A 14786-nucleotide genomic window follows, 5' to 3' on the forward strand; every position below is an offset into this window, starting at 1 on the left:
ATGGACATCCAATGGTTAGTATCTTGCCCAAGGATACTTGGCATGCAGACTGGAACAGCCAAGCATTGAACCAGCAACCTTCCATAAGTAGATGACGTGCTCTACCTCCTGAGCTACAGCCACTTCACACTATGAATAATGTATGTACAAACACTTCAGCAAAAGTCTTAACAATACAGACAGCTGGCAATGACCTCAGTGTAAGGATGCATGGTAAACTTAGATGATTTTCATTTTAGGATTAATATTTCAACTACATTTTGTATTTTGAGAGGCAATTTAGGCAATTTCAAAGACAGCCCTAAATATATGTACATATATTAAGCCACAAGCTGTTATATCATTAAAGATTTGAGAGTGAACTGAAGTTTCCTTTCATTAAAATGGTCCATTTAGCAGCAACTATCATGTATAAAACATACTATTCATTGTTACATTTAGCATATTTTACAGTAAATAACCTGCCAGAAACTTTAATCATTCTGGTTTCTGTGTTGCAGTATTAAATGGAGACTACAGACTGACTCCGACTGACTACAATCTGTTTACAGTCTGTGTTTATTAGAGGGCAATGAATTGTGGACCTTCTCCAGTCTGTTTCAGAGCGATTGCAATCAGTCCAAGTGGGTCTGAGAGATGTTGCTTCTAATAAGGAATATCAGGTATATGTATACTATAGCCATTAAATTAGAAACACTGTAGTTCAGCCCAAATATCAATCTCTGAACATGCAAGATGGAGCACTAGCGGCTCAACATGCGCTCGCTTGCACAAGGAGTGTGTGGACAGCTGAGGTCTGCCATTGTGAGCTAACTGTATACACGGACAATAGCAGCAACAATAACATGCACACAGGCCCAAATGAGGACTCATCATGAAGTCCCTATAGGCTACCTTCCCCAGATTTCCCCTGCACAGTTAAAAAAAAAAAATCCTAAAAAAAACAGTAATATTCCGGCAGCTGGAGCACCAAAATAATACCAGAAAATAACAGAAAATAACTTTCTCATGAAAATACGGTTATTTTCAGTAATGACAATACAGTTTGTTGCCCTAATTTTACATGGGATGTTGCCTTTTAAACATTAAATTAGGTACATTTTAATGTGATCAAACAATGAAATTACCTATAAACAAGGTCAATGAATGCGGCAATATGAATAATAATACTTAAATGTACAGAAATATACAGTTAACAGTTGGTTTAAATAATAATGGATTGCATTCATATAGCGCTCTTTGAGACCCTCAAAGCGCTTTACAATTCTACTTTATAATTCCCTTCTGGCCATCACCAGTAGGTGGTAGGTGAAGTGTCTTGCCCAAGGACAAAACGACCGAGAGTGTCTGAGCTGGGGCTCGAAACGGCAACCTTCTGATTACAAGGCGAACTGCCAACTCTTGAGCCACCATCGCCCTAAATAACAATAATAATTATTATTATTTGATGTAAAAAAAGTTTATACGAATCATTTTATATATTTTTCCATAGCATTACATTTGAATTTAACAGTTCAATCTTTCAAATAACGGACAAATATTTGTGAAATTATGATACATTTGTGAATGTATTTTAACAATCTAAATATGCATATGTACAGACAGATACATTTAAAAAACAAGAAAATTATGTTTTATTACATTTACAGGGATTTTACGTTGATTTACATTTGAAATGTTAAATCACAGTCTATTTATGTGAATTTAATGATATTCTAGAAGAACAGTACAAAACTGTAAAATACACAGTAACATACTTTTATATTACAATTTTTTTTACAGTGTGGCAGATGGTAAATGATAATCTGACATTTCCTCAGTGTCTCCATTTTGTCACTATTTATGCCTATGCATCCCAGAATCAACCCTCTACAGACTCCATGTACTGCACCTCAATCTACAGTCACACATATGAGTCACTCAAGACAAAGTGTGTATATGTCAAGGAGCAAAAAAGTACAGAAACACTAATAAACTGATATAATTCCTGTCCTTTTCTTTCTTGGTAGAAGCTGCAGTGAAGATCTGAATGTTTGTAACAGTTCTGGTGTCATGCTTTGCCAAAAGGTGGATCCAAAGAGCAAACCCAGGCAACACTTGGCAAGTTTAAAGTAGTCATAGTTAAGAAGTGAATGGTTTACTGATAGAGAGCAGTTGGCAGGGAGATTTAGCAGCACTACAGGTTTGCATATGGGAGCCCTGTCAAAGAAGAGATAAAGAATTACCAGGAGTCGAAGAGGAGAATATGGTCCACCTGTGATAGTCATTAGTTTTATTAGTTATTAGTATAGTTAAGAGTGAATGGAAACTTAGAGATTGTTTGTGGGCAGTTGGTGGATATCCAAGTTTGGTTAATCATGGAATTAATAATGACGACCATGATCTGTCAGAGAAATCTTGCAAACTCCGGCCGTGTATACTCCATATTTGATTACTAGACAGGTGTACGGAGAGCTTCTTCAATGGAGAAACTCCACTCAGGATGGACTCAGAGGAGCCAGAACAACTACTCTACATGACACTTAATAGCAAAGAATATTAAGAAAAACAAGATCTTTCTCGACTCTTCCTCGCAGTAAATCTGTGGTACTGCAAAGGTCACTTAACTGGTTTATTTGACAGGGTGACTCCAAAACTTTGTTCTGGGTTTGTGCACCCTAATTTAAAGTCATTTGACAGATTCACCACAAGATCAGCCTGCAATTAGGCATGTTAACTGTTAAAGACAGTGCAATTAGAAAAAGACTAAATAATTATAGCTCGTTTCGAAAGGTTACCATGAGAAAGCCCCTCCTCTCTAAAAATAACATGGCTTAAAATTGTAAAGGTGTGCCTGGACAAACCACTTCTGACTGATTTTTGGAATAATGCCCTTTGGAAAGATCACCTTTCACTAACTGAGTTGAACTTGAGCTCACCGTAAACTAAAGTATTATAGAGGCAAAATGTCAATTTTTTTTCTGGCGCATGTATTTTGTTGGAGTATGTTTATTTACTTCTTTTCTCCCATTCCTCTGAACTGTTTTGTTTTTCAACACAGGAAGCGTTGAGGAGTTTGTGCATCTATATTCATTACCTATTACTGAAAACCAGCGAGAAATATAATAACTAGAAACAATGAGTTCCACCCTACTGTCCTGACTGCTTCACTCCTGTATTTTCTCTCATTTCCACACAGAATAAATGATGTAATAAACAATATCAAATGAGGACTTTTGTTTTTTTCTATCCCAAACAAAGCTTTACTCTGTTTAATATAACAGATGAGCCAGAATCTCCTGCCTGCAGGTCCCTGCTTCTATTTTTGGACAACGGTATTTCTGGCGTATGTTACTGACCCCAGACCAGCACACACAGCTACATCCCAGCTCACCAATCTGGGTTGAGATTAATCTGCCAGCAGGATAAAGCCTTGTCTTTGACCATGGGATCAGTGATTGAGGGCCCTGCACTGTGGGTAGAATTAAATCAGCTGGTTCTCAGTTAATGCGCTGGTCAGTGACAGAGGCTTCAGGGGGAACAGGGGCAGGACTCACGTGATCAAGACTCTAGAGGAGATGGAGGAGGGGTAGATATGGTATGATGAACAGAGACACTTGAATTTAACCTGAACAGATATTATATCTACAGCTGTTCACCTTGTAGCTTTTTTTTCTCCTTTACAGCTTATTAGTTTTATTGTAGTTTTAGATGCACTAGTTATTATATGTGAAAGAAATAGCATCAACAAATTGTACTGGATATGTGGCACATATGCACAAAGCAGTGTTAAAATAGGAAGAAACAGCAGCACACAGGAGGAAAGATGCAAAAACCATCAGGACTGGACACAAAGAGAGCATGAGAGGGGGTTTTGATGCCTCACAGTGTGAAGTCTTCATGTGCAAGCATGTGCGCAGTGATGTTAAGCCAAGCGTTACAACCTTCAGGAGGAAGGTTTGACATTGTACTTCATCTGTTTTGATTCAGTCTACAGTATGTTCTGTAGATGTACACCAAAAAAAAACCCTCATTCCCTCACAAGCATAGATGTTCTTGTCCAAAAATATTCTTTCTCAGTTATGTTTGTGGTTTAGTTTCTCATGCTGTGATATATTTATCTTTATTTTTGTTCTATATTAAGGCCGGAGGTTGCTAGAACGTCTATGTTCAACTACAATATGTAGATATCTATGCTATGCTCAAAACATGCATTCACAATAAAAGCTTCATTAAGAAATGAAGAAATGTCTTCTTTTAGTACATCAGGACTTCATTAGTCAAAAGATATAGACCAAAAACAAATGTCCATTACAGAGGACATAAATGAATAGGCTGGTTCTCAGGAGGTTATAGTATATCAAGTGGACAACTAGTAGAAAGTCAGTGTCTGCAGCACCAAATCATTAATGGTACGATCACACTATGGAAAACAGTGTTTGAAGACCCACGGCACAATGGGGTCTTCAAACACTTCAAACAATGGGGGTCTTATTGCCACTTTGTTCAATAAACTTGTGATCTTGTAGCCTTTGAAATGGTTTATTTATGGTGGGAAGAAGGTGTGTGACCAACTCTGATGCAGAAGCACAGTGATCAAATTACAATAAGACAGTCTACTATCAGTGTTCATTAATTTACGATTGATCCACGTCAATTTGGCAATTATATGCAATGTGTGATAAATCCATGAAAACCGCAAATCTGTTACTGTCTACATTCAGCACCCAGCCAGAACCTCATAGATTTGACCCAGAAATTGAGAAATTCCTCCACAAATAGTGGCATAGTTGATGTAGGATGGAAATTTAATAGTAAAATGGCTCTGCAACCTTGCAACTGATGAGTTGCACTCCAGACTAACTCGGATTGATATCAATGTGTTGGCCATCTGTTTGCATTATACAGCAGTTCCCCAGTCTGTCTGAAATTGACTGCAGTCGGTCTGAGTTGCATTGCAATTGTTTGGATAGAAGCTTGTTTCCCCCACCAAGTGACCTGTACAACTTTAATGGAGAGAGAATCAGATTATCAGCAAAAACTAATTACATAATTGTTATAAATTGATTTGCATGACACTGAATGAAATAAGTATTTGATCCCCAAGCGAAAAATCACTTAGCACTTGGTGGAGAAACTATTGGTGGCAAGCACAGCAGTAAAACGTTTCTTATAGTTGGTCAACAGGTTTGCTCACGTCTCAGGAGGGATTTTGGTCCACTTCTCTGTAAAGAAGAGCAGGCCAAAATCGCCAAAATCCAGAGGTAATTAAAACACACAGAAACACTACATTGCTCTTGCTGTTGTCTTGTAACTGATACTTGTGGCCAGGATTCGTTAGGGGGGGTCGGATGGGTTTCCCTCTCTCCGGTCAACACGTTCCTGCCTCTGCTAAATAATGTTTCATTCCCAGTGGGGATAAAAGTTTATGCAAGTTTATTATCTGGAAACAGTGTACAGTTTCACAAATTATATCCTGCTTGTGGCCACAGTAGATTGTGGTTTAGAAAAAAACATTATAAAGTTGCACTTTAATACATAAATAGGCAGCTTATTTTAGCGGACACTGTGTAAAATATCAGTAAAGACAGATGACGGATGATACAATGATATGCAAATCTCATAAATCTGTGTTTTATTTACAACAGAAAACAGAAAAGTGAATGGTTATACAGAAAATGAATCTTTTAAAGCATTAGCTCCTTTTTGAATTTGATGGCAGCAATATGTCTCAAAACAAAGTAGGACAGAGTCATGTCCTAATGTAATGTAAATTAGTACAAACATGTGAGTGTGCATGCAAGAATGTTTGTGTTCCCAGAACCTTTGCTCATTCAATTGGGTTGAAGACAAGTTTCATCCTTGGATTTATGTCTTTATTTTTAATCATTTTTTTTCCCCGGGATTAGGACCCAATCTAATGCTAGCAATGGAGCTAGCACATAACTAGCTCATTTGGCAGATTGGCAAAGAGAGAGAGAGACCACAAATTTGAGCTGTAGAATTTGAGGAGAGTACATGAATTGATTTTATTCTGGGAGCTATGAAGAATAAAGACTGATGTAAGTATATATTTTTTCTAACATATTGCTGTTTAAAAGTGTTTGTTTAGAGATGTTGGTGGGTGCTACTACCTCCCATTATACTTTGGATAATGGGTGGTAGCAGCACCCTGTAGGAACCATAGCCTGCAGTCAGAGAGTGAAGTGCTCTGTTAGGATTATAAGGTGATAAAGCATGAGGTTAGAGCTGGATCACATGACCCTGAATCCTCCCTTAGTTATGCTGCAAAAGGTCTAGGTTGCTGGGGGATTCCCATGATGCACTGAGTGTTTATGTGTTTCTACACCACTCTGTATTTAATCACTAGTAATTATTAATCTCTGGCTTTCTACCACCGGATGTGTTTGTCCTGTCTTCTTCCCCCAGTCGGCGGTAGCAGATGGCCGCCTTTACCTGAGTCTGGTTCTGCCAGAGGATTTTTCCTGTTAAAATTGAGTTCTTCCTTCCCACTGTTGCCAAAGTGCTTGCTCGAAGGAGGTCATCTGACTGTTGGGGATTTTCTATGTTTTCTCTGTAGTATTGTCTTTACCTTATAATATAAAGCACCCTGACTCAACTGTTGTTGTGATCTAGCGTTACAAAAATAAAACTGCATTGAATTGAAGGTAGTATGAGGGTCTTTAAGATTAGGTTGGACCTGATTACAACAGGGAGCCAGAGAAGAAAAGCTAATAAGGGAGAAATATGGGCTCTCGTTTCAGTCCCATTTAGTACTCTCGCTGCAACGTTCTGGATCAGCTGAAGGCGTATTAGATCGTTTTTAGCAAGAAATTCGAGGTCATCCAGGCCTATAGTCTGTCATGTCTTTTAGATGTGCGTGTAGTTTAGTTGCTTTGTATCATCCTGTTTCATTGATGAATAAAGTTGGGTGTCAGCAATGAAAATGTAGGCATTGATTTTTTTAATAATATTACCTAAGAGAAGTATGAATAATGTGAAAGTATTGTTCCCAACACATAACTCTGTTTGGCTAAATCTTGTGTGTGGAAAAAGGTTTCCATTTACATGCACAAATTGAAATCAGTCAGATAGATAAGAATCAGACTACTGCAACAAACATCCTTGAAATACCAACAGTGTGTTTTACTCTCTCAGCTACATCGAATGCTGCACTAAGGTCTAGCGGGATAAGCACAGAAGATGATTAATAACCTTTACTAATACTGTTTCTGTGCTATGGTGCACTCTAAATCCTGACTAAAACTCTTCAAGTAAACCATTTCTTCGCAAAAAAATGGAATCTTTTAAGAATTTTTTAAATAAAGTCAAACAAACAAAACAATATTCCTTTCACATTCACCTACTGAGTGATACCAACTGAAACTTCAGCTTTAATCATCGATAAGACATTTAGTGTTTGTGTATCTTTGCTATGAGTCTAAAAGATAACCCAGCCAACACTAAAATGTGACCTGTTTGAACTCAAAGGATGCTAACTGAACATCCTGCTTCAAAAACACAACTCTTACAATTGTGCTTTCCCACATTTTGCTGTTTCAGCTAAACATTTCCTCTTACCCATTTTTGGTGTAATACGTTCAAAAGTAAGACATAATCACATTACAGTTACAGTTATGCCATACCTGCGAAACAAAGTTTCTTAAGTTATCTGCACAACAGGTGGCTAGCGGATTTTTCTCTTAGCAGCTAATCTACAAACAGCTGATTAAAGTTCTTGTGCAGGAAGGAGGAAAATATCAGAGTTTAGGTTTGGACATTTCATTTCATTTTCATTCCATAAAAGAAGAAGAGTGCAAACTACATCCAGAAACAACTGCATTATAGTGCTAACACAACATTGGCTCTTTGTAAGCATCTGAACAGACGGCATGCTAACACAAGGCTAGCAAAAACCCCAGAGTGATGTTAAAGCAGAGTAAATGCTAATGTCACCCAACAGCCAAAAGCCTGACCTCCAATAGGCAGTAATCAGGCTTATAGCATTGTAACTTCCATTTCTACATGTGCATGTTTCTAAAGTAGAATAACTGTATCAATCGTCAACTCTCCTAGTTGGTTTTCAATTTTGCTTTTTGTTGTCAGTTTTGTGTTCATACGTAACACTGAAAGAAGGAACATATGTGTCCTCATTACAACAGGCATTAGTTTCAGTGTGTGAGACTATAGCTACAATATGAATCAGTGCTCTTAATTGATAACGTTGTGATTTTAATTATTTTATAGATGAATACTAATTTTATTTGAACCATAAACCCTGGACTTGAGTAATTTTTTTCATCCTGACATTGTAAACTGTGTACCAGCACACAGAAATTAAAATATAGGGTGAAACAGGAATAAAATCATCAAATGCAACATAGCTGATACTCCAATCACAATATCTTTGAGGGTTTAACTAGTTACAAAACAACAAAGAAGATATCTTTAAATGCCAGTGTTAGATATGTCTGGGAGTTTATATTCCACATTCTTGGCCAGAATAAATCAGATCCTATTGATTCTCACAAGTTCATTTCCAGGAATCTGTGTACACTACCACATCACTCTCTGGAAAGTAGTATGTGACCTCATTACTGAATTCTTCAGGGATCTTCCCTGATATGTTCACAACAGTAGAGATAATTTACATTAATTTACCTGATCTAGGACAAGAGGAGAGTACTAAAAATCATATTAGCCAGCTGGGAGCACGAACTGGCTGTTAATGTAAATCTCTTTACTTTCAATCTGCTTTAGTCGACTTTCCACATGTGTTGTGAGATAGAGTGATTGTATAGGTGGTAGCTAGCCAAGACGGATTATCAGTGGCTGCACAAGCACTGCGATTGGCCAACAGCTTCTGTTGTCATGGTTTTCATCCCTACAGATGGCCATGGTTACTGTGGCAATGACAGCAGGCTCAGCATCAGCAGCCTTCCTTGGAAAAATATGCAAGGAATACTTGGAACATTCCTGCTTTCTAGCTTGCTGTAAACACAGGGGTTCCAGGGGCATTAGGTGTGGATGAGGCTGAGACTTAAGCTGTTTGGATTTGAGCTAGCAGTGGTAAAAGCATTCAGCATTCTGTAAACACACACACAAAGACAGAGGCAACTCTATATATCTGACATAGTACTCCAGCTAAAACAAATCCAGCATTCCTGGCTTTTGTTCACCCATTTCTCTATCAGAGATTACTAGGGTCAGTACAGCAGGTTTAAGCTCCTGTCTTTCCCCTGAATGGCAGCCACATCTGTCAGCCTCCTCAGGACTTTTTGCGTGCACATCAGCACAACCGGTCCTTTCTGCACCACAGGAACCAAACATGCTATTAACTATACATGCAGCAGGAAAAATACAAACCGTAGTCCAGCTATTGTTTTTAAGTTACTGGTTATCTTCAATATTATAACAACAGGGTATACAAATCAAAAGTCAACTAACTCAGTGAGAGCTAACTGCTTGAATTGCAAGTAATGCTTTGAATAAACTCAGAAACAACATCAAAGAAGCCTACCTGATAAATAAATCCTTTATTGAGGTCCACTGAGAGCATGGTGCACCTCTTGAAACGTTGGGGCAGGATGCCCGCTAACTCTCCTTGTGCTTGCGGCAATAGTAAGATAAGAGGCTAAGGCTAAGGGCCTGAGCCCCACTCAGCTCAGGATGACTATGACTGTTGTAAGAGGACTCAGAGAGAATAACAGAGGCAGACAGCTTGTTTGTCTGTGCATCTCAGTCAAACCCTCGCCTCTCTTCTCAGCCACTCTTTTCAGCTGCTCTTCCCATGCTTTAAAAAGGCAGCAACCTCATTCCAAAAAGCTCAGCGAACACAACATAAAAACAAAAGCAGAGACTTCAGCACCGCGCCAGCTCTCCCTGTGCCTCTTCCACTGCCTCCGACGCCTTTCATCCAGGGTAACATCAAATGTTTCTGACAAGCGTCCATCCGCCAATCCCCCCAGAGAGATTAGCGCTCTGACATCACCAGTGCTGTGCTGTGCAGAGTTCTACTGCTGAGCATCCAAGCTCTGTTGTTCTATTACCTAAATTGTAGGTCGCAAGGGCTCTAAAAACACTATCCTCAGAAAGGAGCTTCACACAGTTACGGGTCAACACATACATCTAGCAGAGGACGTAAGAGGCAGGGTGGAGCGTTGCAGTTTCATTATGCACAGTAGTGTATGTATGACCTACCTGAGGCAAAGAAGCTGCTCTCTGGCTCTAGTGCATTGTCAGCAAAACTGTGATCTGCTAAAAGCAGATCCTAAAGGAACAAGCAAATATTCCTACTGCGCTGCCGGAGACCACTGTGAAATTACAGTAGTGCTGCCTTTGTGGTTTGTGTCAGCTGATACTTCTGAAGGATTTCATTAACAGAAAAAGCACTTATCATTGAAACATTTATAAGTGAAGATCAGACAGCCATATTACAATTATAGTATGCAATCTAATTTTCCATAAGCCTGCCTCTCCTCATCCACCCATCTGTCTCTCATCTTCTCCAACCAGCTCTGCATCCTCTTCTTCTGCCTACCTCCATGCTCTCATCATCCTCCTCTCCACTGACACTGCTATAATTAACCATGGAAAGGAGTGCAGCCAGTCTGGGCTGCTAGCTGAGGTGGGGAGGCTTCCTCCCTGCCTGCCAGTTTTGCACAGTTAGATCACTAAGTCGAGCACAGATTTCACACAGATAACAACATTCTCAATAGAACAAACCCCGGCAACTCCAGCAAGCTTCCTCCATCTGTTCTCACTGATCTTCTCCAGCTTAAACTGGACAAATTGGCAGAAAGCCTGCTGTTATGTCAGGGTTGTACAGCAATTAGAGCTGTGCCAGTCAAGTTCACATCCAAAACAAAACAATGGTCATTTGAATTGGAGTCAAGTTGATAATAGGTAAAGGAAAATAAATATATTTATCTATAAAGAAACAGATAAATACCGGTATGTGCAAAGACAACAACAATGATACATCTCTGCTTTACAATACTGTCAACCAGTACTGGCCAATCACAGATACGGTCACTTATAGCCAAATATAACCTTATTACAACAACACATGATGTATTATACCATCTCGTTTTTTATTTAACAATTAAGCCAAATAAAGAAGCAGTGTGTGAAAACTTCAGCAGACACAGTTGCAACATTCATTGAATTTCATTCACTTCTAATCCCCACTTGGTTTAAATACCTGGAACTCTCCACCTTTTGGTTTTACGACTGAAGTCTCTTGGATGCGAGGTAATATGTCCTCGAAAAAAACTTAAAGAAGTCCAGTCACCTTCTTGTCAAGCTTTTACGAATACCGGGACCTGGATTATTAAAAACCTACACAGACAATCTGGGTGGTTGTACTTTAGGAGGTAGAGCAGCTCAATTACTAAATGGAAGTTTGATGGTTTGAAAAAGGTGCATGTATAAATGAATGAATCAGACAAGTTGGAGTGCTCAAGTACAGCAGAAAGGTGCTATATAAGAACCAGTCCATTTACCATTCAGTCATCTCTTCACCACTGGGCTTGACAACTGGTATAAGGAGTTTGTGCTGATGTTTTGTGTTTGGCACTGTTTATTATGGCCAAATATCTCCACTTTGGCCTTCACTGTCCAAAAAACATTGTTTGGGCTGAAGTCACATGTCTTGTGATGTGTTCAGATAGAGCTTTGCGCACCGAAGATGCTGTCACGCACTTTTTCTAAATCTTTTTCTAACTGTACCGTTGTGAACATTTCATATGTGAGTCCCCAACTGAGGCCTTTAAATTCTGAGATGTAGCTTTTGGGGTTTTTGCCAATCGCTTAGGATTCGATGATATGACCCTTGAGTGAATTTGCTAGGCTGTCCATGCCTGGGAGTATAAGCAACTGTACTGCATGTTTTCCAGTTGTGCATAACCTTTCTCACTGTAGACTGATTGCCCTTGAATTGTTTGGAAATGACCATATAATTATTTCTATATCATTACATTGTTTCTCTGTCAATGTGGTTCAAAGTCCTTAGCACTGTCTGCCACACATGTAGCAGTGTACTGTCATGGTCCAGCCTCCGTGTCCGCATCCTCGTCTGATCCAGCCTCCGTGTCTGTATCCTCGTCTGATCCAGCCTCCGTGTCTGCATCCTCGTCTGATCCGGCCTCCGTGTCTGCATCCTCGTCTGATCCGGCCTCCATGTCTGCATCCTCGTCTGGTCCAGCCTCCGGGTCATCATCCTCACCTGCAGCAGCGGCCTCATCATCATCCCCGCCTGCAGCAGCAGCCTCGTCAGCATCAGCATCGTCCGTGCCTGCAGCGTCAGCATCAGCTTTGTCCAGGCCTGGGCTAGCTTCAGCTTCATTGGCTTCCGCAGCTGCCACGCTTCCGCCCGGTCCTGCCTCGCCCGGTCCTGCCTCGCCCGGTCCTGCCTCGCCCGGTCCTGCCTCGCCCGGTCCTGCCTCGCCTGGTCCTGCCTCGCCCAGTCCTGCCTCTGTGTCTTCATCCGCACCTGCAGCAGCAGTTTCATCCTCATACTTGCCTGCAGCAGCAGCTTCAGCTTCACCCGCTTCGCCTGGTCCAGCCTCTGCTTCAGCTTCACCCGCTTCGCCTGGTCCAGCCTCTGCTTCAGATTCACCCACTTCGCCTGGTCCAGCCTCTGCTTCAGCTTCACCAGCTTCGCCTGGTCCAGCCTCTGCTTCAGCTTCATCCGCTTCGCTTGGTCCAGCTTCAGCTTCGCCTTCGCCTGGTCCAGCTTCGACTTCGCCTCCGCCTGGTCCAGCTTCCGCTTCAGCTTCAACTTCGCCTTCGGCCTCCGGCCTGCCTTCATCTGCCTCGCCGCCGTTGCCATCCGCACGGTCGGCCCCCTGAACTGTTTGCCCCTTGCCACCATTGCCGTCCGCACGGTCGGCCCCCTTAATTATTGATGGACTCTACGCACGTTTTGTTTTTGGACTCGGTCCCTCCGTCCTGGACCTCCCACCGCCCACCCTGGCTCGGTGGTCTGTTTGTGTTTTGGGGCTGTCGGGGGCCAGCCCTTGGAGGGGGGGGGCGCTTTAAGTTTATTATTATCATTATCATTATTATCATTATTATCATTATTATTATCATTATTATCATTTTCTAGTTTATTCTGATTTTGTATTAGTTCTTTGGGTTTGGTCGTCGTGTTTATTATCCCTACCTGTGTCTTCCCTCTGTGCTCCGTTCGGGTCCCCACGTTTGTGTTGTAAAATAGTCTGTGTGTTTCCTGTTTTACTTTGTAGGTCTGTGTCTCATTATGTCCATGAGTCCAAGCTGTGTGCCCACCTGTTCCTCGTTTCCTCATGTGCCTGCCAGTGTATTTTAGTCCCTGTCAGTTAGTTCTTGTTGTCGCGTCGTTAACAGCGGTTCCCCTCTCGTGCTGTGTTTTCTCTCGTGAGTTATATTCTTGGATTTCCCAGTTTAGTTTGTTATTGTTTTGTATTCCTTCCAAGCCTGCATTAAAGCAGAGTTTTTGAGTTCACGTTTTTCCTCTAAGTCCTGCATTTTCGGTCCAATTCCTGCCTGCCACACTGCATTCTTGCACCATATAGAAATAGAATATTGACAACATTGTTACATTTGGCTATGGTAAATATAATAGCTGAAGCTATTTAGATTAGCTTAGGTTAGCTTAGCATAAAATCAGATATTGTCTTCGAAACCAGAAATACTAGCACATTAGCACATTACTGTTCTTACACACTGGCTTTTATACATATTAAAGGTAATGTTTTAATTAGTTGGATATAGCATTATGCTAGCACTTTGGTCATTTACAAGGCTTAATGCTAAACTAAGCTAACTATACATTGAGCTATCCATCCATTTTTTTTAAACTTTTGTTATTTTTTTTTAATTGGGGTCACAGACTTAACTAACAATTATGTATTGATTCAGGTAAAAAAAAAAAAAAAAAAACATTTAAAAACTTATTATTTCTAGTTGCCCTTTTGGTTTATTGAAGCTGGCTACAAAGAAAGTTTCAGTTTTTATATTCTAAGTTAGGCTAAACACATTCTGCTCAATTTAATTTCCAGACACTAGAGTTAGATATTCTCATATCTAAGTGTCATTAGGAATGCTTCTGCTAAACTAAAACTAAAGAAACTAAACTAAAACTTTTTTTTGCTAAACTAAAGGAATTAAACTTAAAATATTATCTTTTTGAAATTCCTAAAAGATACGCAAAGTGTTTGAGCCACCCTGATGCCACACCAAAGACTACTTAACCTATTGTAGATGCCAAATGCAGGTGACGTGTGATTATTGCAACCTAAAAATAGTCAACATCTGTTTAGCAAGCAATCTAATTGAAGATCTGAACCAAATACAGCTGCTATATTATTGCAGATTAACAGCTTTTTAACAGCAAAGAATGTGAGAACACCATCTGAGGCATCAGTAAATCTATCTGATCATTTACTTTTAATTACTTCCTATTGTTCTGAGAAGCACAATAGTACCAGTAAAGCAATGCAGGCCTGCATTCAATTTTATAATATCTACTCATTCATTCTGCCTTAGTAAGACAGATTCGTTTGCAGTGTTGAGCTATTTTTTCAGTTTCTTATGCAGATGAGGGCTTCCCTCCATCCCCACAAAAAAACACAATATTTGGGGTGGGCTCTCTCTAACATTTGTTTTTTGTGAAGCTTTAGATTTCCTAAAATTTTCAATCTTAAGTTGGAAGTCGACTCAACACTTTGCACTGTCACCTCATGGCAAGAACAACACAGTTTGGATGATCTCCCCGAGTCTGTGCGGGTTTTCTCTAGTTTTCTTCTCACCGTTGCTTGTGGTGT

The 14786-nt window shown here is 40.1% G+C and overlaps 1 protein-coding gene across 4 annotated transcripts in view; it reads right to left on the reverse strand.

The window, feature by feature from the left end:
• LOC146361043 (sodium-driven chloride bicarbonate exchanger-like) overlaps positions 1 to 14786 on the reverse strand; it is a 49741-nt gene that overhangs the window by 32450 nt on the left and 2505 nt on the right. The window contains exon 1 of one of the 4 annotated variants that reach the window (XM_084922711.1): positions 9500 to 9690. The exons of the other annotated variants lie outside the window; for them this stretch is intronic. Coding sequence (XP_084778837.1) covers positions 9500 to 9538 — 39 coding nt within the window. The 5' untranslated portion in view covers positions 9539 to 9690. Of the gene's footprint in view, positions 1 to 9499; positions 9691 to 14786 lie in introns of those variants that run through there. 4 annotated transcript variants of the gene reach the window in all.

Source organism: Perissodus microlepis, chromosome 23 (assembly GCF_051167445.1).
Source record: "Perissodus microlepis isolate ML-2025 ecotype Zambia chromosome 23, ASM5116744v1, whole genome shotgun sequence".
In the NCBI taxonomy this organism is placed as follows: domain Eukaryota; kingdom Metazoa; phylum Chordata; class Actinopteri; order Cichliformes; family Cichlidae; genus Perissodus; species Perissodus microlepis.